Source organism: Dermochelys coriacea, chromosome 19, assembly GCF_009764565.3.
Source record: "Dermochelys coriacea isolate rDerCor1 chromosome 19, rDerCor1.pri.v4, whole genome shotgun sequence".
Taxonomy (NCBI): domain Eukaryota; kingdom Metazoa; phylum Chordata; order Testudines; family Dermochelyidae; genus Dermochelys; species Dermochelys coriacea.
The window spans coordinates 3,678,026-3,705,226 of NC_050086.2; the positions used below are offsets into that span (position 1 = coordinate 3,678,026).

A 27,201-nucleotide genomic window follows, 5' to 3' on the forward strand; every position below is an offset into this window, starting at 1 on the left:
GGCGGGGGGGTCAGAGGTCAGAGGTCGCTGTCTGGTTCGCACCGGGTCACGTGGTGGGCGGGGCTCTCGCGAGAGCGGGCGACTGCGTCATCCCCCCTGCGCGCGCCGTGCGGCCTCGCTGTGTCACGTCGCGCCGCGGAGGGGGGGGGGGAAGCTGCCGCCGGCCCGGGCCTGAGGAAGAACCGCGCGCGCCCCCGCCCCCGCCCCCGCCATGGAGTACCTGATCGGCATCCAGGGCCCCGACTACATCCTGGTGGCGTCCGACACGGTGGCGGCCTCCAGCATCGTCCAGATGAAGCACGGTGAGAGGCGGCGGTGGGGCCCGGGGGGATACGAAAGTCGCGGGACAGTGGCTCAGGGAGGGGGGGGAGCTGCTCGGGGATGGGGGGCGGCGGGGGGGGAAGCTGCTCGGGGAGGGGGATGGGGGGCGGCGGGGGGGGAAGCTGCTCGGGGCGGCGGGGGGGGAAGCTGCTCGGGGAGGGGGAGGGCGGCGGCGGGGGGGGAAGCTGCTCGCGGCGGGGGGGAAGCTGCTCGGGGAGGGGGAGGGGGAGGGCGGCGGCGGGGGGGGAAGCTGCTCGGGGAGGGGGAGGGGGAGGGCGGCGGCGGGGGGGGGAAGCTGCTCGGGGAGGGGGAGGGGGAGGGCGGCGGCGGGGGGGGGAAGCTGCTCGGGGAGGGGGAGGGGGAGGGCGGCGGCGGGGGGGTAAGCTGCTCGGGGGGGGGGAGGGGGAGGGGGGCGGGGGGGGGGGAAGCTGCTCGGGGAGGGGGAGGGGGAGGGCGGCGGCGGGGGGGGAAGCTGCTCGGGGAGGGGGAGGGGGAGGGCGGCGGCGGGGGGGGAAGCTGCTCGGGGAGGGGGAGGGGGAGGGCGGCGGCGGGGGGGGAAGCTGCTCGGGGAGGGGGAGGGGGAGGGCGGCGGCGGGGGGGGAAGCTGCTCGGGGAGGGGGAGGGGGAGGGCGGCGGCGGGGGGGGAAGCTGCTCGGGGAGGGGGAGGGGGAGGGCGGCGGCGGGGGGGGGAAGCTGCTCGGGGAGGGGGAGGGCGGCGGCGGGGGGGGGAAGCTGCTCGGGGAGGGGGAGGGGGAGGGCGGCGGCGGGGGGGGAAGCTGCTCGGGGAGGGGGAGGGGGAGGGCGGCGGCGGGGGGGGAAGCTGCTCGGGGAGGGGGAGGGGGAGGGCGGCGGCGGGGGGGGAAGCTGCTCGGGGAGGGGGAGGGGGAGGGCGGCGGCGGGGGGGGAAGCTGCTCGGGGAGGGGGAGGGGGAGGGCGGCGGCGGGGGGGGAAGCTGCTCGGGGAGGGGGAGGGGGAGGGCGGCGGCGGGGGGGGGAAGCTGCTCGGGGAGGGGGAGGGGGCGGCGGGGGGGGGAAGCTGCTCGGGGAGGGGGAGGGGGAGGGCGGCGGCGGGGGGGGAAGCTGCTCGGGGAGGGGGAGGGGGAGGGCGGCGGCGGGGGGGGGAAGCTGCTCGGGGAGGGGGAGGGGGAGGGCGGCGGCGGGGGGGGGAAGCTGCTCGGGGAGGGGGAGGGGGAGGGCGGCGGCGGGGGGGGGAAGCTGCTCGGGGAGGGGGAGGGGGAGGGCGGCGGCGGGGGGGGAAGCTGCTCGGGGAGGGGGAGGGGGAGGGCGGCGGCGGGGGGGGAAGATCTCTCTTTACCCTCCCCCTTGCTGCAGAGCCCAGGGGACTGGTACACGTCTGCAGCCCTCGGGGATATCCTTGATTCCTTGATTACGGATTTCCTGGTGCACCTGCTGCTGTGTCACCATTTACTATTTATGCATCTTTGCACTGGGAAACAGGTTACCTTGAAGACCCCAAAGGAACTTGCTTTTTTTATTAAAAAAAACAAACAAACAAAAAACCAAGGTATTCATCAAGATGTGTGGTGGCAGGTTGTGACCCCACCCCGGAGCCCTGATGAGAATCCGGGTTCCATTACGCTGCATGCAATGCAGCCTCCTAGGAAGGCCTGGCCTCTGCCCCAAAGAGTGTATTGTGTAGCTGCTAACTTCCCAGTGGAAAGGTATTTTCACAGTGTAGCAAATTTGGCAGAGGGGAAAAGTTTTCAAAAAGCAATTGATCTTAGTCTCTCTGCTGTCACTTTAGATATTTTTATTTATTCTGTATTGGTTCTACAGTGAATTCATGTATTTGTCACCTCAGTCTCTTGCAGTAGAGTTTAGAGACCCAGGTTAGGTTTCCCTTGTGCTTGGTACTGCACACCTTTATAAAAGAAAACTCTATCCCAGCCCCGTAGTGTACTTAAATATAAGATGAGAGGCAACTGGTGGAGAAAAAGAAGCAGCAGGGAGGTCAAGGCATCAGTGAAATGATCATGGTTGGTATAATAAGCAGTAGTCACAGTACACCCCTGTTTAGCCATTGTTGAGCATTGCATAGACATCACAGCAAAAGTGAGTTTTAAGGAGAGATTTCATGGCTGACAGTGTAGTGTTTTTTTCTGACTTTTATTGGCTCTTCTCCCTTACATGAGAAGCAGCATAGAAGTGAAAAGGTATTTGAGGGTTGTTCAGCAAAAATTAATCAAATGAATATTTGTAAAGCGTTCGGTGTCGTCTCTTGGAAGATGTAAGAGGCAAATTTCCACCCATTTCTAAGTTACTTCAAATAGAAAAATATCCATAACTGCTCACATGAGAGAGCTGAGCAAGACAAAAAGAGGTAACTTTGTGTCTCAGATTGTGCACATGTAACAACTGAAGATGAAAAGATATTATGGGGAGCTGTTGCTGATCTTTGGGATTTATAAAGCACCCATTATTTGTTTTTTTTTCACTTCTAACTTTTTTCATTATTTAAAAACTGTTGCTAGAATGCTGAGCCATCTGAACAATAACAGTTACCTGAACATGTGTATCTTTTATCTACTCAAGTGTTGGAGATTAGTACAGATACTACATGTTCCCAGGTTTTACATCCTTTCTGAGCCATTATCCAAAGGAAATTGACTATGTCTTCACTTGAAAAATTTATAAAATATTTCCCCTAGCAATTTTAACACGGTTTCATTTGAACTAGTGGGACCCAAGGCTTCCATGGCTGGACCTGTTTTAGTTAACCCTATTTAAATGTAAGCCTAATTGAAAGGGTAGAAAACATGGGTCCAGACACAAAAGTCTTATCAACATTAGGGTTCCTACCAGCTTTCACTGTGGTTCAGTTGAACTGGTGTTAGAGCTGGTGGTGGAGACACTTTAAAATTTCCCCACTGCACATCAAGTTTCAGGGCCTGATCCTGCAAGCACTTACATGTAGTCAGTGGAACTGCTTGCACGCGCAAAGCTACACATATGTTTGTGGGACTGAGTTCTATCTTAGCAAAGTAAAACAACTGCAGTCAGCTGTTCAAGCTCCACATATAATTTTTTCCTCTTAAAAAGTTGTACTAGCTCTGTGTTGTCAGCCACAAGCATGGAGAAATCATGAGTCAGGCCCCCAAAACCATTATATTAAAAAAAAAAAAAAAAAAAAAAGTTTTTAATTTGACTTTGGCTTTCAGCCTTCATGTTCACACTTGAGCCTTTGTTTTCTTCAACACGGAGGGTTAAACTTCTTTAAAATATATATTCTCACATAATCACATGAATGCAGCAGTTGGGACTTCAAAAATAAAGCAAACTAAACACCATGCCTTCCCCCCAAATATTGGGAGTATTTCAATAAAATTGCAAAAGTTGGCTATGCTGCTAGATGAATCTGACCACTATATCTTACTTCATGGCTACAGAAATGAACAGAGGTGATGTTCTTGTTTCATAAGCAGGACACCAAGTTAGGGAGAAATCTCTGTAATAAATTGCAGTTTTTACTCTAAATATTACCAAATACAGTCAACTTTTTTAAAAAGTTTGTTTTCTAAACTAATGGTGGTTAATTCCTGTTGAAATTTATTTAATCTATTCAGGGAAACATAGTGATGTGGGATTTATTAATCTTAGTTTGAAAAACAGTAAGCTATAGGTAGTAGTCATATTGGTATTTGGTAATTTTTTCCTTCAAATTGTAAACAGATTGCAGAGACTGATCAATCCTGAATAGCAATCCCTAAACACTCAAAAGCAACTTTTAAAGTATTTAACAACTGCGTAATACTCTCCAAATCCTATTAAAGGATTGACATTTCAGAAGCTTTCAAAAATGTCTTCCAGGGAAGATTATTCAGCAGTATTTAGTAAATTGAAAGTGAAAGTGAGATTCAGATATGGAGATTTAGACTGGTGTTCTGTAGACCTAGCCTGAATATGGAGAAGCAGTTTTCCTTAGGCACTAACAGCTGCTTGAGTATTTATCTATCTTATCTAGTTAAAGCAGACTGGTGGTCAGATAAGATTACAGTATTAGGAGTAGTACAAAATTGTGTTCCTATAGTTTTGTTGTCATAGCTGAGATTTGAAAAATACCTCAGAAAATTACAGTTTTAAAGTTTTTGATTTCAAGGGAAGAATTCTGTTTTAGAGTTTAATGATTTTGTTGCTTTTCAATGGGTTATTTTTGCAATTTGTAATCAATATTTATTATTTTTTCCTATTGCCAGTAGAACTTTCTAATAGAGTTCAGTCATGACATTGACTACCCCCTGTATTTTAAAATAAGTGGTTTTGCTTGTCAAGCGTTGTCTATCCAAATTACTCCCTTCTGAAACAGCTGCTAGTGGATTTGGATATCCTAGGAAACGAAGTCTCTTTGACGTACACTTTGATCCTACATTTTTCATAATTTCTCTTTGCTTAATGTGTTCACATGTTTCAATTTTACCCAGAATTACACTTGCCCTAAAATATCATGTATTTATATAAAGCAAAACCTAACAGCTTATCAAGCAAAATTCTTGAATATTTTATTGGTGAGTAAATAATAGAATGAAAGAGCGAATACTTAATTTTTTAAAATGTATTGTTCTGTATTTATGCAGTTTTAACCAACGTTGGTACATGAGTAACAGCTTGCATTTCTGTAGCATCTTCCCTCCTGAAGAATATCAATGCACTTCAAAATTCAGTTCCAGATTCTGCTCTTGGATCTGCACATGTGGACCCTTGTGTTGAGCTCCATTGTCTCCATGAGTGCTCCCTGCAAGTGCAGGGGCTGTCAGCATGGATCCAGTTGCACAACTGGGATCATACACTGATTCACAGAGTAGATGTAGGGTGCTACGTTAATCACTGAAATGCAGTCACCTCTCTGAAGTGTGACAGCTTTTAACGGCACATAGGAACACTATGCAACAGATTAAGTTGGGAGACTGAGAGAAGCTGAATATTGTAATATAGTTGGGATGCTTTGATTAGCATAATTGAGTGATTAAAATCCTTTAATTTGGTACTTATTAAATAAATTGTGAAACTGCTATGATATTGGCAAAATAGCATGACTGTAGTGTTTTTTCTTGTCTCATTGCCTAGACCATGATAAGATGTTTAAAATGAGTGAGAAGATCTTGCTGTTGTGTGTGGGGGAAGCTGGAGACACTGTGCAGTTTGCAGAGTACATCCAGAAGAATGTTCAACTCTATAAAATGAGAAATGGTAAGTACAATACCAGAACAGGAGGTCGTTTTATAATTATATGAATGAGAGTTAATATGCCTGCATGTTGTTAGAGCTACTGAGAGTTTAAAGGACAGCTAGAAATCTAGTATTTAGGTTTTTTGTTGTTTTTTTTTTTAAATAAAATAATTTGTGAGTATTACAGTGGCCCTTAGTTACCATGCCAGTTTTTGTGGGTTTACCGTTTACTGCTAACCTTTTTAAAAAGACCTTTCCTGTTGCTGTGTGAAGAACTGGCACAAACAGAAAAAACTAATAAACAGATTCGCTACAAGGGAAACAGTAAAACTTGTTATATAAAAAGTACTGTGAAATGTACTAATTTTTTAGTTTTTGTAATTTTAGGAATTATTTCTAACAAGCAGTCCAAAAACATTCAGACACAAGGGGTGATTCTTAATAAAGTTGTTGTTCCTTTAAAGATGACTATTGGATTATTTCAGGTTGGTGTTGTGGGGGGGGTTACACTTCCTTTTTTTAAAGTCTGTCTAGTTTGTGGATTTCTGCCTTTTAGGGGATGAAGTAAATATGGTGATGAGGGCAGGATAGGTAGTTAGGGGCTTGAATACTTGTCATTGAATCCACCCAAGTTTATATATTCATTAAAAGTTAATTCCTGCTGTATGTATGTAATTACATATATAAATAATGTCTCCATTTTGATTTCAATAATTCATTTCTTAAATCAGTTTTAAAAGAGAGTTTTTTCCCTTCCCTATCAACAATATTCCCCAGTATAACTACACATTAGAATTGGTACACTTGGGTCTGTACAAAACAGGGAAGATAGCCTAGTTGTTAAAAAGGGGAAGACAGGAAATAAGGACTCTTGTATCTATTGCTAGTTCTGATGTGGGTTGATTTTTGAGCAAGTCATCTGACCCCTCTGCCTCAGTGTCTCCATCTGCAAAAGGAGAAGAAAATACTTCACTCATGAGAGTACTTCAGTTAGTTTGCAGAGCACTTCTGAGATCACCTAGTGAAATATGCTATATACAATTCATTGTAAAATCTTTCCTCCTGCTTTTGCAAGCACTGATCACCTCCTGTGGTGTGTTCAAATCTCTAATCGGATTTTTACTGACTTGTACTGACCTAGTCGAAAAGAGCAGACAGTTTGGCCTTATGGACTTCCAGCTTTCTGAATTTCTAGAGTGACTGCAAATGTTTGAACTCTTAACTAAATAATCTTTGGTTCACGTAAACTCAGTATATAGATGAGTCGTTACTGAATTGTAAAAGTATTTGTGTTGTGTATTTTGGTGAAATCCACTGTTTATATCTCTATGAAGCAATAGATTGAGCACCTTATGTCATCGCTTAAAAAAAAAAAATGCAAAGATTACTAGAAAAAACTTTAGGGCAGGGTAAAGGTTCTAATGACAGTAGGATATCATGTAATAACTTCCTCTGCTCTCCTTAGCATTAGGCTTTTGATCAAGTGTCTTGTATTATTTATGGAAGTCTTTTGTTTCTTTATTCATTGTCACAGGTGGTAGAACATTTCACATGCTTTTTTACTGAGTCTCTTTCCTGTACACTAACTAAAATGGAATTACATGTCTAAAGGATTGGTTTTTACCAAAAAATAAAAAAAAAAGATTCAACATTAGTTTCAGAATTCTCTCCTGTCCACAATCTTGCCAGTGGGGCAACAGTCTTCTCTTCCAGGCCTTTGAAGGTATATCTCCACTGGAATAAAAGACCTGTGGCTGGCCTGGGTCAGCTGACTTGGGCTCGCAGGGCTTGGACTGCGGGGCTAAAAATTGAGAGATCCCAGAACTCAGGCTTCAGCTCAAGCTCAAACATCTACACAACAATTTTATAGCTCCACAGTCCGAGTCAGCTGACCTGGGTCAACTGTGAGTGTTTTATTGTTATGTAGGCATACCCTGTGATTTAGAGAAATATAGGAACTTTCCATCTGTCTTCAAATCCTGGGTGAAAAACATTTTCTCTATTTCTCTTCGTGTCTCTCCTATTTAACGCCACACCATTTTTTGGGATACAGTTTATATGAAAAAATATTCTGAATACAGATGTGTAATATTCTGCACTTTTCTAGGGCTTTGTATTTTGAATCCCTGTATAGATATGAGTAATTTGAATCCTTAGCACCCTGTTGATATAGGTCAGTATAATTATTCTCAGTTAACAAAGGGAAAATGTAGACAGAGGTAAAGGGAACATAATAAATGAGTTGTCAGAGTCAGAATAGGAACTTGGAATTGCCCTCGATCATGTTGCCTTTCTGTTTTATTATGAAACAAATAGTGAAAGCAAAGCAGTAAGAACGATGCATTTGCACTCCAGTTTCCTCATCAATGTATTTGTTTCTTATATTAGGGTATGAATTGTCTCCTACTGCAGCAGCAAACTTTACACGCAGAAACTTGGCTGACTACCTGCGCAGTCGGGTAAGTAATAACTGAGGCATACCAGCAATGACTGAAGTTACTAAGGGCTTCTCGCAAAAATCAAACAATATGTTTGCCCTTTTCCCTCCCTACATCCCTTCCTGCTGCAACAGCTTTTTTTTCCTCAGCAATATTTTTGTTTCATTTGTTTTCCCTCGAGCTCACAATTTAAACATGTGCTTACACATGACTGAATGCTCCAGGGCAGAAAACACAAAATAAAAATGAAAATAACATGTGACTGGCCAAGTTTATCTCTATTCTTCTGAAACAAGCAAATGATTTGAGTATGGTCTGAGTTAGTGAAGCCATAGGCTCCCCACAGTGAGTAGCGTGGAACTGAGACTCTTGAGAGCAATCAAGTTTTGTTGCTACAAAAGGGATGGAGAAGACATTTCCCTTTTGTGTCAGTTTTATATAGTTCACTTTGTAATTCCATGCTCTCTTTTATGCGTGGTACAGATAATTTTAGCAATTTCTCATGTAGCATAACTAGATTTTTACTTCACAGTTGTTTGATGTAACTTGTGTACAGTCAAACCTGATTTTTTCCTAAACCCACATTTCTTGAAATGCCTTATTTGAAAAATATAAACCTCACAAACTACCATAAAAACTGCTGCCATTATGAGATACATGTGTTAAGATCCACCCTTTTGGTTCCTGTATCTTAATTATACTACCATGCTATATTATGCCCTAAATAATTTCAGTGGTATGAATAAAGAATTGCTGTACAACAGTAGGGCCTCTTGTTGTCCATCTTTGTCTGTTTGTGTTAGTTGTTTCATGTTCTCTTTTTAACAAACCCCTATTGGTTTGGGGACCTTGGAGACATTTGGCAAATTAAGGTTCTCCTGTATTACTAGTTTAAAAAATAGCTACAATAACATTTTGTTCAGCTTTAAGGAGATGACATTGACAACTATTCTATTTTCTGTAAAATGTTATCTGTGAAAGGAATTTTACCAATTTTTGTAATAGGCTTGCTTGTGTTTTCATGTTAAGGACACTAAAAACTTGAAGTATCATTTAATATCTTTCCCCAAATGGCTACTCTGCTCGCCCTACTACTGTTCATTTAAATTATCTATATCTGTTTATTTCCAAATGGAAAATGGATAGAAGCAATATAAGAGGGGGGAAGTTTTCAACCTGTGAAAAACTTCAGATTTTGTTTTGATCATGATCTGATTAATTATCTTCGAAGTGTGGCATAGGAGTTGGGATATGGCCCAGAATCCAGGGTCTTGGCGAAGACCAAATGTCCGCTCACTATCCACTATGAGTTACTAGGGAATAACTTTCGCTTGCAGATGGATGAACTCTGATCAAGAGGTCTCTTCTTTCTTTACCTATGGTTTTTCATCATCAAAATGGTCTGTTTTATGGAAATTGTAAGCTATGGTTTGTTTGTTTTTTTGTTTGTTTTCTCGTTAGTGCTTATCACCTCACTTATCAGAAACTAATACAACTACTGTGTTAAGATTCCAGCTTTGGGCCCAGTAAATATTTTGCCATAAATACCAGACAGCTAAGTGAATTAAGCCCCTTTAAAATCGAGATAAGGCCAACGCTTCTCATGCAAATGCATTGAATCCATTTAATCTTCTCTCAAAATGATTTAATAGAGCAAAGCTGTTTGATGTACTTAGCAAAACAAGCGCCTTTTGTAAACAGACATGAAGCTTTCAGTAAATATCAAAACCAAGTTGAAGCTGTTTTTTTCGAATTAGCAGAGTGTAATGACTGACTAACTTAAGGTAATAGTTCAAAGCATTGCTAATAAATGCTGTCTCCTCATTCATTATTCAGATGCCTTATATAAGTGCCCTTTGATGCTTGGCAATTATAGTGAGGAAGTCGGGACTTCTGGGTTCTACACTTGCTGTTGGCTTGCCATGTGACATGTTCAAGGTCAAATATCCACTTCTGTGCCTCACATTCCCCCAGTTGTGAAATGGGTATTGGATATAAATACGTAATCCTTGGGTACCTCACAGGGAGAGGAGGCTTAATTCACTGCTTGTAAAGTGCTATAAAGTTCTTCTCTGGAAGTTGTTGCAGAAAGGCAAAGTGATATCTAAATATACAAGTTTAGAGATTTCAACAGTCCTTTGCCTGGCACATGTATATTCTCCACACAAAAGAAGAGCGGGGAAAACAAGAGACTTGATGATGATGTGAATTAAGTTGAGCAAATATGTTAGTATGGTGAGGAACAGGGATGAGATTTGTTTATTGCTAGGACATTTTATAGAAATTTCCCAGGGAACCTTTTTCAGGCTTGCTGTCAGTCTTCATTATTTGTAGTAGGGTAGTACCTATGGGTCCCAACCCAGATCAGTGCCCTATTGTTGGGCCTTGTATGTACATAGAGACTACCCTGAAGAGCTTTCAGTCTAAATGAACAAGACAAAAGAGGGGAGGAAGAAGGGGAGACCTGAGGCTCTGACTAGCCCAAGTTCATACAGAGCTGGGAATAAAATATGGGAGTCCTGACTCCTAGTCCTCTGTTTAAACCACACCTCATTCTGTTTAGAAATGAGTGTAATATACTCCTGCAAATTAAATGGATACAAATTGTACTGTAGATGTTAGTCCTATAAAAATTATATTTATTTTAACTTTCATTCAAATGTTCACATTTTGAAAGGCTTGTATGTTTGCATGGAGCTGTTCTCAGTTTCAGTGAGTGACATTAGAAGCAATATTGTAATTCTCCTCCCTCTGTTGTGCATACACAGACTTGTCTATCAGTTGCATAAGAGGCTGATTACTTGTCTCAAGGTCACAGGACCCTCAGAGCAAATGGCATAGGTGAAATTGTCTTTGAATGTCCTGCCTACTAAAGCACAGAAAGCCATTTGTTATATATGATAAAAATATCACTAACGAGAGTAATAATTTAACATGCTTTTTGGCAAATGTGGTTAGCAGGATGTGACATGATGTGGCACTGTCTTCTTCCTCTATGCGCCATGTCCCTTGAGGCCTGATCTTCTCTGCATCCCCCTTCCTCCCTGTGCCCAGGCTTGCCTTCCAGCTCACCTGCTCCAGATGGGCGACACAGTGGGGAGGACACTGGCAAAGGCAGATGTGTTTATTTACCGGAGACAAAATGTTGTGCTGCTGCAGATGGCAATGCCCCTGAGCAAATGGCGCACTTTGACACCACTATCGCACTACAGGGATCTCTGTACTGTAGGGAGAACACTATCATCTTTTGAAACTTCGCACTTAGTGCTTGTATGAAAGTGCAGAGCTTTCAACACGAAGTTACAAACATTGGCATCAGAAAGTTGTATTCTTTGCTCAATAACTTGTCAGATGTTTATTTCTGTACCTGTTGTGACCCAGTTAGAATCAATAAAAATATAGCCAATAGTGCTTTGTACAAAGAGACTTCCAGAGTCCTATGTGAATGATTTATTAATCTAATACTGTTGGTTATAGCCATAAAACATAATATACATGCCAAGCTAAATTATACTTTGTGGGGAAGGGAAGAGGAGGGAACTAGGTTGTTTACCTACAGGTTTAAATATATATTTTCATCTTGATGCATAGCAAGGTGTGGAAAGTTCCCTGCAAGCTGAGTTGAGCCTAGACTCTTGGCTAATAGCAGCTAATTCTTGGCCAAGTCAATATGAAAATGTTTTTTAAGGTAGCCAAGAATGGAATATGTAAAACAATTTGCCTTGCCCAAACCTGATTTATTTCTTAATATTTTGGAGAGTCACTTATGACTGAACCTGAGTTGCATGTGGCTTCTGCTCTGTACTGACACAAGTGAACATTTTAAACCCAGGATCATGTATTGGCAGGGATTGTCTAGGTCTGGCAATGGGAAATGTTACTTAATGTCAAATTAGTGGGTTGAATACCTGATACTGGAGTTTTATAAAAGATGATGACCCTACCAAACTCTGATTATTCCCCTAATTTTGGGGGCAGGAGAGCAGGCAAGTTAGAAAACATCCCCTAATTTGTATTTTGTTATCTTTCTCTAGTTTTTGGGTGTAGTTCATCCATGATCCCTTCTGCCTTTTCCTTCACTTGTACCCTCAAAAGTCCTACCTTTTATGTTGGGCTGGGCTTTAGGAAGAGCCGGGCTATAGAATCACTGTCTCAGTAATGCTGTTGGAGGTTATACTCTGAGCTATTCTGGTTTAAATTAACTAGATTTTTTTTTTAACTTGCTGTTTTGCCCATCATAGTGCTGATACAGTTATGAGTTTTCAGGTGTAAATCCCCTCTCTCAGGAGGATTGAATGTGAGAAGGTGTTGCTTTCTCACTCCTAGAGTGTGTGTGCTACCCAGTTAGGTGCCTGCTGAGATCAGAAATCCCTGTTTCTGTGCTAAATAGTCCCATTGGAAATATAGTGATATTATATCAAAGATTTTGGCTTTGTAAAAAGACTCTGTAGGTCTACTCCAACCCTACTTTTTCTGAATCCTTACTCGTTAAGGAGTTGCACACTAATCCCACACAACTGTCTTAAATCTATAACTTTTAACTCTAAAACCAATAGATAAACTGATTAGAAAAATTATCTTCAGAATAAACAGTTTGTTTCAGCTATTGAGAATCTGGTAATGGAAACTGTTTGTCTTAATAGTTATGATTTGGAATTGGTGACTTAAATCCAGAACATTTCTCAACACTACCCTCTTCTTTCCAAATAGGTTGTGAAATGGCTCCATGCCAAAAGGTGCTTGGGCCCCATTCACATGTATCCGGGATACCTCCAATTATTGGGTTTGTTCTAGCTAACCATGTTACAAGGTACAAGTCTGAACAGGAAGCAAGTTGAGTATGAGCAGGACTTTTGGGCATTTGGTCATTAATATGCTGTAGTCTTTAAATCATTTTAATGGGTTACAAAATCTAGAAGAGTTTACTATAATCTGAGATTGAGCATTGTACTCACTTGGTGCTGCTTCGTTATTGACATCTTGGTCTAACTTTATGCCAATGCTTTGCATCCACTCAGGAGTTTCAGATCACTTTAGGAAGGTGAATAAATAATATCTCCATTTTACAAATGGGCAAACTGAGGCACAGCAAGGTGAAGCAACTTGCCCAAGGTCAGTCAGAAATACAACCAGAGATCCAACTCCCAATTTCCTGTTATAATTAATAATTGACATTCCTTCACGTGAAAAGTAAAGGAGATGGGGGGGGGGTAAAACTCAGGGACAGAATAATCCCATGGGACTAGATATGTGGCTGGGCTGTACTCTCCCACTCCCTAATTTGAGGGACCCATAAGTGTTGTTTTATACCTGCTTGCAATACAAGAAAATTTCCAGAAGGTCATTCACCTGTGGACTGCCTCAGTCCCAAGGTGCCCTGGCCATAGGAACTCTTCCTGTGTGCTCCATTCAGTTGTTGTTGTTCCCAACTCGCTCCCCCATGGCAATTGGTATTGGGCAGCTTTTGTGCTCTGACCTCTTCGATGGGGATTGCAGATCCCAGAGAAGCTGCATGAAGCAGTCTTTGTTTTTGTGTCCTTTAGTGTGCGGAGGGGATGGAGCTTGCTGGTTGGGTAGTTGTCCTCCTTATTGGCCCCTCCCCTTTTTTTGCTGACTGTGTTTTTACAAAAGTGCCAGATGCGGAGGAGAGAGGGGACATTATATAATCTTTTCCCTTCGTAGCTTTTTCCTGGTTTTATGGCTGTCCACATTAGGCAGTGAAGGCAACACAGGGGCCTTGGTGTTTTTGCACTGGGTCTACTTCAGTGAAATTTAACCAACTGAAATAGATTATTTTGAGTCTCTGTGTGTTATATTGAAACAATATTCTGCAGGGTATTAGTGTTACAGCCCAACCCAAACTGAGGCATGTTCTACACTATTAACCACCATCTGTATCCCTCACCACTTCAGCTAGTTTGAATTAATTTGTCTATCTCTATGGGTGAACTAGCATTAATGTAATGCTTTGCAATCATAGTTATTCATATTTCTAGCACTTGCTGAATGTTTAGCATTCATAACTTGCTACATTTACCTTGCAGCATGTAATTCTGCTTCAGCATGTGGAGTCTGCTCCAAAATATTGAATTTTGCCTGAATTCCCCTTAAAAACACTACTGATTAACAAACACAGGGGTTACATTTTGCCATTGGACAGTCAGTGATTTTATCTGTGAGCTTTATTTGTTGGGTAGAGACAGCATTTTGGATTAGCAAGTGAAATGAATGGAGAAAACAAATACTGTGTTAACTAGCTGGTATAATAAGGCATCTGTGCCATGTTGCATTTTAAGTCATTAAATTTTGAAACCCCTCTAATTACAATATGGCTGCACCTTTAACAAGAAAGCACGCACATTTGGAGCTGCTGCCGGAGTATAATATCATGTGTAGCAACAAGGAAATGGCCCATCTCTTTGCTGATGGACAATAGCTAATATTAATTTAAGTCAAGTTTGTAGTGTTTCACTGCAGTCCTGCAGTCCTGAAGATGCACATCAATAGCTATAACTGGTAGCTTTCCAACTCTTTAAACTTTACACCCTGACGCTTAATTCATTGGCATTTGGACTTGGGGCTTGTCTACATGTGCATTTGTGCTGTTTTAGTTTCACGTGTGATTTTTTTTTTTTTTAAACCAGTTTCAATTGAGTTAATGCTGTGTAGATGCTCTTATTTTGTTTTTAAACCAGGCTTCTTTTGGTTTAGCTTAATTCTGTTAGAAACAGCTGAATTAAAGTAAGCCATTTTTAAACCAAAATAACCTCCACCTGGGTTTACACCAGTTTAACTAAATAGTGTAAAACTGTCTTGACAAGGCCTTAGTTTTCTGTATGGGTTGTGAAAATGAAGCCAAATATAGTATATCTACACTGCAAAAAAAGAGAATGTATTCTTAACTCAGGTTAGTATAGCAGTGAAGACATAGCAAGTCAGGTTACTAACTCAAGTTGAACTGTATAGCTTCTCCCCCTGCCGCCCTCCGCCCCCCTCCGTGTAGACATACTCTTATCTTACAGGAGGGGGTCCATGATTTATTTCTGGTGGAACCCTGACTAAGCTCAGAGTAGAAGTCACACTTTCCTTTGGGAACATAGAACCTGATTCTTATTTACAGGAAGGGCTCTTCACACTACTCTGGCAGTGTTCACTCACTTGAAGGCCCCTTTACACTCCCAGGGAGGAGTCAGAGAGCTTTATTGTAAATGTCTCCAAGGTCAAACTGTCGACACTGTACTGATTAAGGAAGTGTTTAATTCTGATTGATCACTTCTGATGTGCTGTGCTCCTCATACTGGGTATACACCCTCGCAGATGAGGACACACTTTGCCATAATCAGTGTGTGTGTGTGTGTGTCTCTGAAAAGACCTTTTGTCAGTTCCTATTTGGCTGCTGCAGCACAAATCTACATGCATACTTCTCTGGTACCATTTTTTAATGGTGCAGAAAATATTGCCGTTTCCTTTCTCAACCTACTGCCTTCCCCAACCTTCCAGATGACTTACCTGCTGGGAATGCCAGTGCCAAGATTGGTGTATTTACTAAGTTGCAGCACATTGTTTAAATAAAAAAAACCCAAATTCTAAAGAGCAGCTTCTTCTTGTGATGTTATGTTTAATTATAGGTGACAGGGTCTGGACGGAGTCCAAAGGAAGACTGTCAATTCCTCCCTTGCTGTCCACGCTTGGCAGGATGCTTCCTCACGCCCACCTCTCTCCCCCTTGCTGTGACTTTGGCTTCCGCCAGATGTCACACCGCTGCTTGTCGCCGCCCAGCCTCCCATCGCTGATCTTGTTGTTTCAATGTATTTCTCACAACTGTTCTCTTCAGCTGTAAATTCTGAAGAATTTCACGCTCTTCTTAATCACTGCAGTTATTTTAAATCCAATGGCATAGAGTGCAAAGCTAGATGGGGATGGAAAATATTTCCTTTAACTGAAGGGAAAGCTTGCATTTCTTGAGAGACGAAAAATGCATTGTTTTGACTCAGTCCCAAAGTGTTAGCCCATCATCTCTCATGTTACACCTTTGTAATCACAGTAACATTCTAAAAAGTTCAAAGCTCTTGCTCATATTAATTAGCAACAAAATTCCATGCCTAGTTTGAAATGGATAAACATCCTGCTACTAAACTAAAGTTCAGCGTAGAGAGAGAGGGTATTTAACAAATGTCTGACTTGGTGCTTTTCTGCTCAAAACCTCAGAGTTGGAAGACTAGGCATAGAAAAATTGAGGGTGCAAGAGGACCCCGGTACTAGACTAGCAGGGTTCTTGCCGGTCCATGTTAAGGTGCAGTGATCTGTTGTAGGGGAAACTTCCACCATGCCTACCCATGCTATGAAAGATTAGAACCAGGCACTTTAAAAAGTGTAACATTAATGCTCATATGAAGGTTTTCTTTGGATTTTGTAATGCTGCCCATCACCATGGTATCTGTGGTCTTAATTTTTACGTAGAAAGTGCAAAGTTCCTAGTGGACTTTTGGAGCCTCTGGATCCTCCTCCCTTTTGGGTGTAAAAATTATTTGAGGTGGTTCATTTGCAAGATTTGATTTTGTTTGTTTGGCTGGTGTGTCTGGTAAATGGGAGTGTCAGATCATTGGATACTGGAAGGCTCATATTTTGCATGATATTTGCAGCAAAACTGAAAAAAGCAAAGTAGGACAAATTTTGATTTTAGTATTGTGGGGTTGATGGGTCAGGAGCACATAATTCAACAAATGTGGAGTTTGATATTTCCTTGTGGTCCAGTGTTTTTTAGAAGTTGGTTCCTTAAGCCTCACAACAGGAAAAATTGCAGCACCTGGCATTAAGGACACAACACTTGGGTTAGTGTTTTATCTTTTGCTCCAAATACCATTGCAGTTTAAATGTTTTAAGGTTAATCAAGTTAAACCATTTTAACTTTCACATATGAAAATACATATTTTTTTAAAACCAGTAAAATGTTTTGGCATTTTTGGCATGGTAAACCCAAAACAATTCCCCATTAGAGTGCCACATTCCAAAATGTAGCCTTGCTGGGACCTTGGGTTCAAGTCCTGAACTGCTAGATTTGAAACAAATCTTGGCATACTTTAAAATTCTAGCAGTAGGTAAGTGTTGTGGACGCTGCAGCAGGAAGCGAAGATGACTTTAGATATCAAGAAAACATGTACGTTGAAAAGAGAATTCTTCCATGGAAGACATGAATTTTGCTCTCCAAAATGATGTATGAAAATGCCCTTTTAATACTGCATTTCTTTGTAAGCATAGACTCTGAAACAGATCAGGATCTATGTGCATCCCAAACGGTGTTAATCAGTTAGAAAAGATGTAGAAATAGTAAATAAAATGTGAAAATAATTATCTAGTGGTTGAGTCCCGCCTTCCTCTAGTAGTAAAATAGTGTAAGATAATTTATTTACATTTGAAATTTTTTAAAAAGCACAAACAAAAGATGTTTCATGGAGCTTCTGCAGAAGAATTTCAGAAACTGCAAGTTGTTACCCAGCTGTATTGATTTAATTAGTCTGTGACACCACTTATTTATGCTTAAGCTTCTCACACATACAAAAGTTGGTAATTCGAAGTAGCACAATAATTTGTGAGTTGTCTTCTGTGCGCGTCATGGCTTTTAAATGACAACTTTGGTGTGCATGTGAGATGTTTAAGCATAAATAAATGATGATACACAGACTAATTAAACTAATACATTTGTGTAGCAACTTGATTCTGGAATGACTGAAACAACCTTTCATGGAATATCTTTCAATAACACTTCTTAAAAGTTTGATGAACCCTTAAAATGTATATAATAAAAGCAGTGTAGTGAAATAGAATATCCAAAACCATTGTGTGAATTAATTTGCTAACCTGTTTTATAAGGATATGTTGATTCATGAAGTGGGAAAGATCAGCAACCTGTTCAGTTCCTTTTGTGAGAAGGGCATTCAAACTATAGCACTGTAATTTCATTTTAAAAACTATTTCAACTCAAGGTTCTTTGTAACACTTGTATCCAATGATGTCCTTTACTGTCATGGTTTTGTGGTCTCAACTTAATGTTATCCCAACCATGTAATACCAATCTATTATTTTGTTAAAGATTTTAATAACTTCTCATTGAAGGAATCAGTGTCAGAATAACTACAGATAGCACTCTGGGAAGGAAGGAATCAGTTTTGCTCCTAAGGATTTAATCACTTCCTTACATTCTCAAGTATATAAGAAACAAGCTCCGACCAATTGCACATATTCCAGATTTTCAAAATGAGTTTGCCCTCTGCTCTGGCACTAGTAGTTGGTGTCATTCTTCCCTACTCTGGCTGGCTGGTTTGTTGATCTACATTTTCTGAAAATCTAATGAACACACAGTTTTCAATGACCGTTTCTTATTAATCCCAAGTACTAAAATCAGTATGGAACTACTAAGAGTGTTGAGCAGGCATATGGTGATTCCATGTACTCCTTATATGAGCCTATGCTTCACAAATTGGTAATCGTGTGTGTGTGGTGTAGTATAGAATCACATATAATGTGTTCACATATGTTTGGAATATCTAAAGCTATGTGCTTACAGAACCACTTTCCCACTGTGGAAAATGCAATAAGAATACATGGGTTTTTAAAGCAAATGATAACCCATATAAAACACAATGCAAACTCCTGGGGCTTTGCAGAATTACTAAATCTGTATTTATAACCCAGTAAAAGGCATGGTTGTATTAGTGGAAATGGTGGTCTGTCTTGGCTAAAGAATAAACATGAAAACATCTCTATTTAATGGGTTGCATTTAAAATCTTAAACAAGAATAGGGAGGAAAGAATTAAACTGGAGCAGACTAACACTTAATTCTCTACATCTGTCAAACCATTTCTGAAATTTAAGACACACGTGAAAATATTTACTTCTTAAATGTTTGTGATGTGGGGGGGACTTGTATTATCTTAATTTTATGATAACGAGAAAATGGGCCAGAGTCTGCAGTCTTGTATGGAAGCAAATTTATTCAGGTAAATTTAGTGATTTTTTTTTTTTAGACTTTTATTCCATCTACCAGATTTAATCTAATTGGCAATTAATGTTACAATGCAACATTATATATAAAACTGTTCACACTGTGTTCTGTTTTTATACTGGTTTAAAATGCTGTGTGGTTAACTCAGCGTAACTAAATAAACAGCATATTAAATTAACAAACTTTGTACTGCCCAAAAAAATCCACATTTTGCTTGCATGCTGACAGTCAAAAATCTAAACATTTTCTTGATGGACAGTGGTGTGAAAGTATTTTAATTATGATTTGTCCCCATAAGATTGAAAGGGTCCTAACTAGCAGATTGAAGGGAAAGTAAAAGTCTTACATGGTTTAAAGGAATGCAGTGGGCAAAGAAGTTTGCTTCCCAACAACAAAAAAATTTCAGCCACTCTGGGGTTTTGAATTCAATTGTGTTCCTCAGAAGCAATTTGCACAGTTGCTAGAGACACTTTGTGTCCAAAGGCGCATGTTGAAACGGGCTGGATTACCAGTCTCTACATGTTATGGGGGACAGTAGAGGGGAGGCTGGTTAGTATTGCTGCATTAATCAAAATTCTATGTTTCTGCTTGCAGACCCCTTACCATGTCAATCTTCTTTTGGCCGGCTACGATGAACACGAAGGCCCTGCTCTATATTATATGGATTACCTTGCAGCCCTGGCTAAAGCTCCCTTTGCAGCACATGGGTATGGTGCGTTCCTAACCCTGAGCATTCTTGACCGCTATTACAAGCCAAGTAAGTATGAAGCCTGTGGCAAAGAAACAATTCTCTTTCTACTGACTAATAAATCAAAGGCTTAATAAAGTGGGATCTCGCACTTGTGAATCCTGTTGAGTCACTCTATCTGGTTCTGTTGCTGTAGTAGGCACAGAGATTAGATATTCATTGAGGAGTAAATATCTAAAAATCTATAGACTAGCTTTTCAGCAGAAATGGAGGCTGCAGTGAAACTAGACTTTTTCCAAGTGCTTGCTGTTCCTGTTTTCAAGTTAGGAAGGTAGATTTTTTTTTTTTTTTAACTGAATTACTGACCTGTTAGCTCCTGGCCATCTTCATCTCATAAATAGTGTGTTGATGGCTTTACTGTAGTATTTTGGGTACTACTGACTCTTTGCCCCAGGTGTTGCACTGATCATTTACTACTTAGCATTTCTATCATCCTGTACCAAGAGACTAACAAATGGTAGTTAAATCATGGTGTCCAAAAGTAAACAAAAAGAAAAGGAGTACTTGTGGCACCTTAGAGACTAACAAATTTATTAGAGCATAAGCTTTCGTGAGCTACAGCTCACTTCATCGGATGCATTTGGTGGAAAAAACAGAGGAGAGATTTATATACACACACACACACAGAGAACATGAAACAATGGGTTTATCATACACACTGTACGGAGAGTGATCACTTAAGATAAGCCATCACCAACAGCGGGGGGGGAAGGAGGAAAACCTTTCATGGTGACAAGCAGGTAGGCTAATTCCAGCAGTTAACAAGAATATCAGCGGAACAGTGGGGGGTGGGGTGGGAGGGAGGAATACCATGGGGAAATAGTTTTACTTTGTGTAATGACTCATCCATTCCCAGTCTCTATTCAAGCCTAAGTTAATTGTATCCAGTTTGCAAATTAATTCCAATTCAGCAGTCTCTCGTTGGAGTCTGTTTTTGAAGCTTTTTTGTTGAAGTATCTTCCTAAAAACACCATCCTAGCCACTATGGATGTAGAAGCCCTCTACACCAACATTCCACACAAAGATGGACTACAAGCCGTCAGGAACAGTATCCCCGATACTGTCACGGCTAACCTGGTGGCGAACTTTGTGACTTTGTCCTGACCCATAACTATTTCACATTTTGGTGACAATGTATACCTTCAAATCAGCGGCACTGCGATGGGTACCCGCATGGCCCCACAGTATGCCAACATTTTTATGGCTGACATAGAACAACGCTTCCTCAGCTCTCGTTCCCTAATGCCCCTACTCTACTTGCGCTACATTGATGACATCTTCATCATCTGGACCCATGGAAAAGAAGCTCTTGAGGAATTCCCCCATGATTTCAACAATTTCCATCCCACCATCAACCTCAGCCTGGACCAGTCCACACAAGAGATCCACTTCCTGGACACTACGGTACTAATAAGCGATGGTCACATAAACACCACCCTATATCGGAAACCTACTGACCGCTTATTCCTACCTACATGCCTCTAGCTTTCATCCAGATCATACCACTCGATCCATTGTCTACAGCCAAGCGCTACGATATAACCGCATTTGCTCCAACCCCTCAGACAGAGACAAACACCTACAAGATCTCTATCATGCATTCCACAACTACAGTACCCACCTGCTGAAGTGAGAACAGATTGACAGAGCCAGAAGAGTACCCAGAAGTCACCTACTACAGGACAGGCCCAACAAAGAAAATAACAGAACGCCACTAGCCATCACCTTCAGCCCCCAACTAAAACCCCTCCAACGCATCATCAAGGATCTACAACCTATCCTGAAGGACGAGCCATCGCTCTCTCAGATCTTGGGAGACAGACCAGTCCTTGCTTACAGACAGCCCCCCAATCTGAAGCAAATACTCACCAGCAACCACACACCACACAACAGAACCACTAACCCAGGAACCTATCCTTGCAACAAAGCCCGTTGCCAACTCTGTCCACATATCTATTCAGGGGATACCATCATAGGGCCTAATCACATCAGCCACACTATCAGAGGCTCGTTCACCTGCGCATCTACCAATGTGATAGATGCCATCATGTGCCAGCAATGCCCCTCTGCCATGTACATTGGCCAAACTGGACAGTCTCTACGTAAAAGAATGAATGGACACAAATCAGACGTCAAGAATTATAACATTCAAAACCAGTTGGAGAACACTTCAATCTCTCTGGTCACTCGATCACAGACCTAAGAGTGGCTATCCTTCAACAAAAAAGCTTCAAAAACAGACTCCAACGAGAGACTGCTGAATTGGAATTAATTTGCAAACTGGATACAATTAACTAGGCTTGAATAGAGACTGGGAATGGATGAGTCATTACACAAAGAAAAACTATTTCCCCATGGTATTTCTCCCTCCCACCCCACCCCCCACTGTTCCTCTGATATTCTTGTTAACTGCTGGAATTAGCCTACCTGCTTGTCACCATGAAAGGTTTTCCTCCTCCCCCCCCCCCCCCCCCCCCCCCGCTGTTGGTGATGGCTTATCTTAAGTGATCACTCTCCTTACAGTGTGTATGATAAACCCATTGTTTCATGTTCTCTGTGTGTGTATATAAATCTCTCCTCTGTTTTTTCCACCAAATGCATCCGATGAAGTGAGCTGTAGCTCACGAAAGCTTATGCTCTAATAAATTTGTTAGTCTCTAAGGTGCCACAAGTACTCCTTTTCTTTTTGCGAATACAGACTAACACGGCTGCTACTCTGAAACCAAAAGTAAACAGTGAGGCGGGAAGATGTCTTCAGCTAGCATCTGCCTCTACAAGCTATAGTTTAAATACCGCTGCTGCTGCTGTATGTTACCTAGTTTGCTGGCTATGATGTGCATACAATTATCTCCCGAAGTGTCCCGCTTCAGAGTGCAGTCTAATTTCCTATTTGTCCATAACTGCATCAGCTCAATTCATAGCATATTAAAAAAACAAATAAAACTGCACTCTTTTCTAATATGTTTATCTCATCCTTTTGCAGATCTGGTGCATGGGGATGCTTTGTTTTGGCTGCTTTGCAACCTTTTCCTACTGTTTAGTGTTTACATCAGAATAATTCTTTGCACATCTGTAGCTCTCAATGTTTTTAAAGCATTCAAACTTCACCTCTCTGATTGCCAGGAGACAGGGCAGCATTATCCCCATTTTACAGATGAGGAAACTTGAAACACAACTGAAATGACTTGTCCACATTGGAAATCTTCAGAGCTGGGAATAGAGTTAAGCTTTTTCTGACTCCCTTGTATTTTAGCCACAAAAGCACCTTACCCATTGACCACAATATTTTATGGCAAAGTTTAATTTACTGACTCATAGCAGAGACCTTCCTTTAGCAGTATTTCTATCTGCCTCCTGCAACCAGTACAGCAGGAATCTGGCAGTTCTCTTCTAATTGGAGCTTATTCCACCTGAGCAGCAGGTGTGAATGGGAACAAAAGCTCTTGAACCAAGTAGGCTGCATGCTAAGCATGCATCTCTGTAATTTTTTCATTACTTGTGTCTCTTGGAAGCGATGCTGCCTTTCTTCTCTTCTCCCCCCCCCCTTCCAAAAGGAAAAAAATTAAGTACAATATGTTGTCACAGTTGGCCATCCCCACTGAATGCTGATTTTTTTTTTTTTTTTTATCCTAATGTGTGAGACTAGCAGGGGCATCACACACGTGCCTTTCTCATTATTAAAGCTCATACCCAGCAGGGAATGTAGCACTAAAACCAATCCCCGCCCACGTTCACTTACTTGCAGCCGGCTGTGGACAGATGGAGCTGATTTAAAACTGTAATAAACTCAAGGAGAGAGAGACGGCTGGACTTTTCCGAAGCCCAGTCCCTGGCCATGGGAGGCAAAATTCCGTCATGCTTCCCATTGGTATAACAAATCGATTCTCAATGGCTTGTTGCAGTGCGAGTGCTTCAGTGCAGGGCATCCTCAGTACATATGGAATGTGTTTTCTGTGAACTGGGAAGGAGGGTTTTTTTTTTGGTGCTCAGCTGAAAAGTTGTTTAAATTTAATAAAAAGATTGACTTGAGAGAGATGGCCTATAACTAAAGCAATCTGTGGGTGTTTTCTCCTTCAGGTATCACACGCGAGGAGGCAATGGAGCTCCTAAAGAAATGTCTAGAGGAGGTGAGTCACCAAAGACTTGGGCCTGTGTGATCTTGAGAAAGGAATGTTTGTTTGCCTTCATTTGCTGATATTTTTCCTGTTCCTCTGTCACATTTTTTCCCTGGCTTTGCTAGAAGGGGTAATAAATATACATTGGCCAGATGTGGAACCAGCTACTGAGGAAAAGGATTTGTGGGTACTTACGTTGTCTTAGCATGGTTCATGTCCTCCAGAATGTAAACTTTAAGATTAATTGCTTTTCTTTACTTCTGGTCCTTCCATACTTAACATAATATTGATGTAGACAGCCCTTGACTTTGTCTTTTTATGTTGTTTCTGCCTAAAATGTTTTTATCCTTTTGATACTTATCCTCCCTGTGCTTGTGGTAAGTTTTTATTTTTCTACTAGACATTTTTAAACTGCTTTCTCCCCTTAGTTCATATGTTGAATAACCAAATCTAACTCCAATAATGACTTGACCTCAGGCACTGAAGCAGTTGCTCAGCAGCTTTAGCAAAAATATCTTTTCACACCATAAATCTTTATAAGAGCAGTACTCGGTGTCATCACCTCTTGGAGGTTAAAGAGGTGAACTGGTGTTACTGGGAAGAAGTCTGCTGCAAAGGGCCTTACAAGCATTTTGGTGATGTGTAAGGTTTTTAGTAGATTAGCTTTCCTGTCAATGACGGTGTCTGATAGTTAGCAAAGTACTTTACAAATTACTTTAGTGTGTGCTGCCCAACCCTATCCTGAAAGAAGTTGTGTTGTATAGTTCTCTGACCATTACATGTCTTACAGCTAGTGAGTTGAAAGGATAGTCTTGCATGGTAACTCAGTACCTAGATAAATACATGATAGCTTTGCTATTGTCGTATGCTGCTGAGCTCACGGTTTCTGGGACACAGCAAAAACTACCAAGTTCAACTAATTTTGCTTAACTTTGGATGCCATTGTAAATGTACTTTAGAAATGTGCATAAATCTAGGGATCCTACCTTGAATATGCCTCAAGAACTGCAGGACCAGTTCTTCTAGAAGTTGGCCTACTAGGTAACTATATGTAAACCAAGAACACACTTGGGGCATGTGAAGAATCATCTTAAAAGAAGGCTAGTATATTACCATACAGTGCTACATGCAGCAGGACCTGCTGACATTTTGCCCTCCATGTCTTGCCTCAGCAGTCTAGTTCGTATCTGTGCTTACCGTGGTACCCCCAATTATCACTACTGCTAAAAAAAATTAAAACCAAGAATGTCACAAATGCTCACTATATTGGTGCACCCTCAGTAATCAATGCACCCTAACCCAAAAATTCAAAACATACAAATAAGCTACAAAAGAAAATAATGTGACAGCAGAACCTCTTTACTCAATGCAGTTTATCCTAATAAAGGAATAAACAATACCACATTGTATTTTATATAATCAAGGCATCCTGCTCTCAAGCAAGGCAAGAAGTGGCGTTATCCTCCATATATCAAACTGACCATTTATTAAGTGTCTTACCCTAAAGGTGACTTCAGCATTTGCCTAAGAAAGGGTTTGACCTTAACTCGTATGTGTTGGTTATTGAGTGGGGAAGTTTAAAAATGTAAATACATCACAAGCAGAGGAGCTAGGGCCTCTCTAAAATGTTTGCCTGTTTGTATCTAAGTGTAATGGTAGAAAATTATTGTAATCTTCTCTACTTTCACTTGAATGAAAAATCTTGTTAGAGAACTGAGATAATTCATGCTGAAATAACAGGCATGTGGGAGAGGGAGCTCATGCTGCTAACGTCTCATGCACGATTGACTGAAGTTTATATCCCAAGCAGTGTGTACAGTGGGGACCTGTTAAATACTTAGCCCTGGCACACAGTCAAGTGAATTTTTTCAACAGAGTTGTTCTCTTGTTAGGTACTAGTTTGAGGCATTCTTTAAGATGTACATCAAGATAAATTTGGGCATGACAAATTTATTCTCATCAAGTCTAACATATTACATCACTGGGTGTGCAAGCTCCTTATTCGGATCTCAACTCCTGCTTCAGATTTGTTCAAAAGGAATTTTAGGTAAATGGTAAATACTAAAAACTCATTAGAGCAGAATTAAAATATATTTATTTGCTTATGCAAGTTTGTAGGCTTAAAATGTTGCTGCTTGTGGCTTTTTTCCACTTGTAAAATCCCTGTAATTCTTTAAGGTGACTATGCAAACCCTCCGATTTCTATTTAATTTCCAAACTGACTTCCACAGAGATCACAGTCAATTCTAGCTCTCCAGGATTTCTGAATATGAAAGGCAGCTTCTCAGTTTTGGTGTCCAGAGATGTTGCAGAAACAAAGTGGAAGCAGGACAGAAATTGGAGGAGAGAAACTAATGCTTTTAGGACATGCAACAGTGTGTCTCTCAAATAAATGTTTTTTATTTAAGCCTTGAACAAATCTTTTTCCCCTTTCTCTGTCTATTAAACAGCTTCAGAAACGCTTCATCCTGAACCTGCCTTCTTTCAGCGTCCGGTTCATTGACAAAGACGGCATCCACGAAGTGGACAACATACCCTTTCCGAAAGTGTCATCCTAACCCAGGGGATCTTTCCTGAGCAGTCTTTCAGTTCATTTTTGGGTTTTTTTTTCTACTTGTTTGATGTACTACACAATTAATGTACTGCACTTGGGGACTTCAAATAAAGATTAACATTGGCTATATCAATCTTATCACTTTATTCCATTAACCCTTTTCTCCCAAAGTAAATTAAATCATCATCGCTCTGCAGATGGGTTCTGGGATTGCCAATCCTTGACTGTGCAGATAGCAACTTCCTTCCTTGCTGTTCTGCGCTCTTATCAGTGGGTCTCTCTACTTTCTCAGCTTGTTCCAGTTTTGCTGCTCCAAATGTCTTCCCTCTTAAATTCTTGTTCAAATATTAATTTTCCCTTTTAGCAGTTAAGTATCCATCATCCATCCTCTCAGTATGTGCTGCAGTCCAGCAAGCAGCTGGTATAACGTTCCACTTGTCTTAAACAGCTTAACTTGATCTGGAGAATAATTGCAAGAATTTATCCAATTTTATTTTATAGTAAAGGGGTCAACTATCAGAACATCTTAATAGAGTTCTCTTGGTCTCTTAGTTTTTGTTATTTAGACCAACTTGAAGTTGAGGGAAGAGGTTTTTCTGGGAAAGAGTATATGTAGGGGTAGAAAATGAGTGTCCGGAGAAACTAGTACCCTTTATGGCTTAGTGGTTGGGGAAGAAATCCAGTTTCTGAAAAGTAATGTTTTGCTTGCCAGTTGGATCTTAGCCACCCTAAATTTAACAGTATAATTATTTTAGTATGAATCATGTGAATTAGGAAAGCACCACAAGTCAGCATGTCCAAAAAAATGTGTGCTAAGCTGCATCCATTTTTAACACTTG

General features: G+C 41.4%; 1 protein-coding gene and 1 long non-coding RNA gene across 2 annotated transcripts; both read left to right on the forward strand.

Moving 5' to 3' along the window:
• Nucleotides 1-26,495, forward strand: PSMB2 (proteasome 20S subunit beta 2). The gene is made up of 6 exons (XM_038377565.2): nucleotides 1-302; nucleotides 5,403-5,525; nucleotides 7,893-7,963; nucleotides 19,540-19,702; nucleotides 23,771-23,820; nucleotides 26,259-26,495. Exons 1-6 carry the CDS (start codon nucleotides 212-214, stop codon nucleotides 26,364-26,366), a joined length of 606 nt encoding a protein of 201 aa, XP_038233493.1. The 5' UTR covers nucleotides 1-211; the 3' UTR covers nucleotides 26,367-26,495.
• On the forward strand, nucleotides 19,709-22,636 carry LOC122458255. The gene is made up of 2 exons (XR_006278181.1): nucleotides 19,709-20,174; nucleotides 22,423-22,636. It is a non-coding gene; the product is annotated as an uncharacterized LOC122458255 (long non-coding RNA).
• Nucleotides 26,496-27,201: the final 706 nt, after the last annotated feature.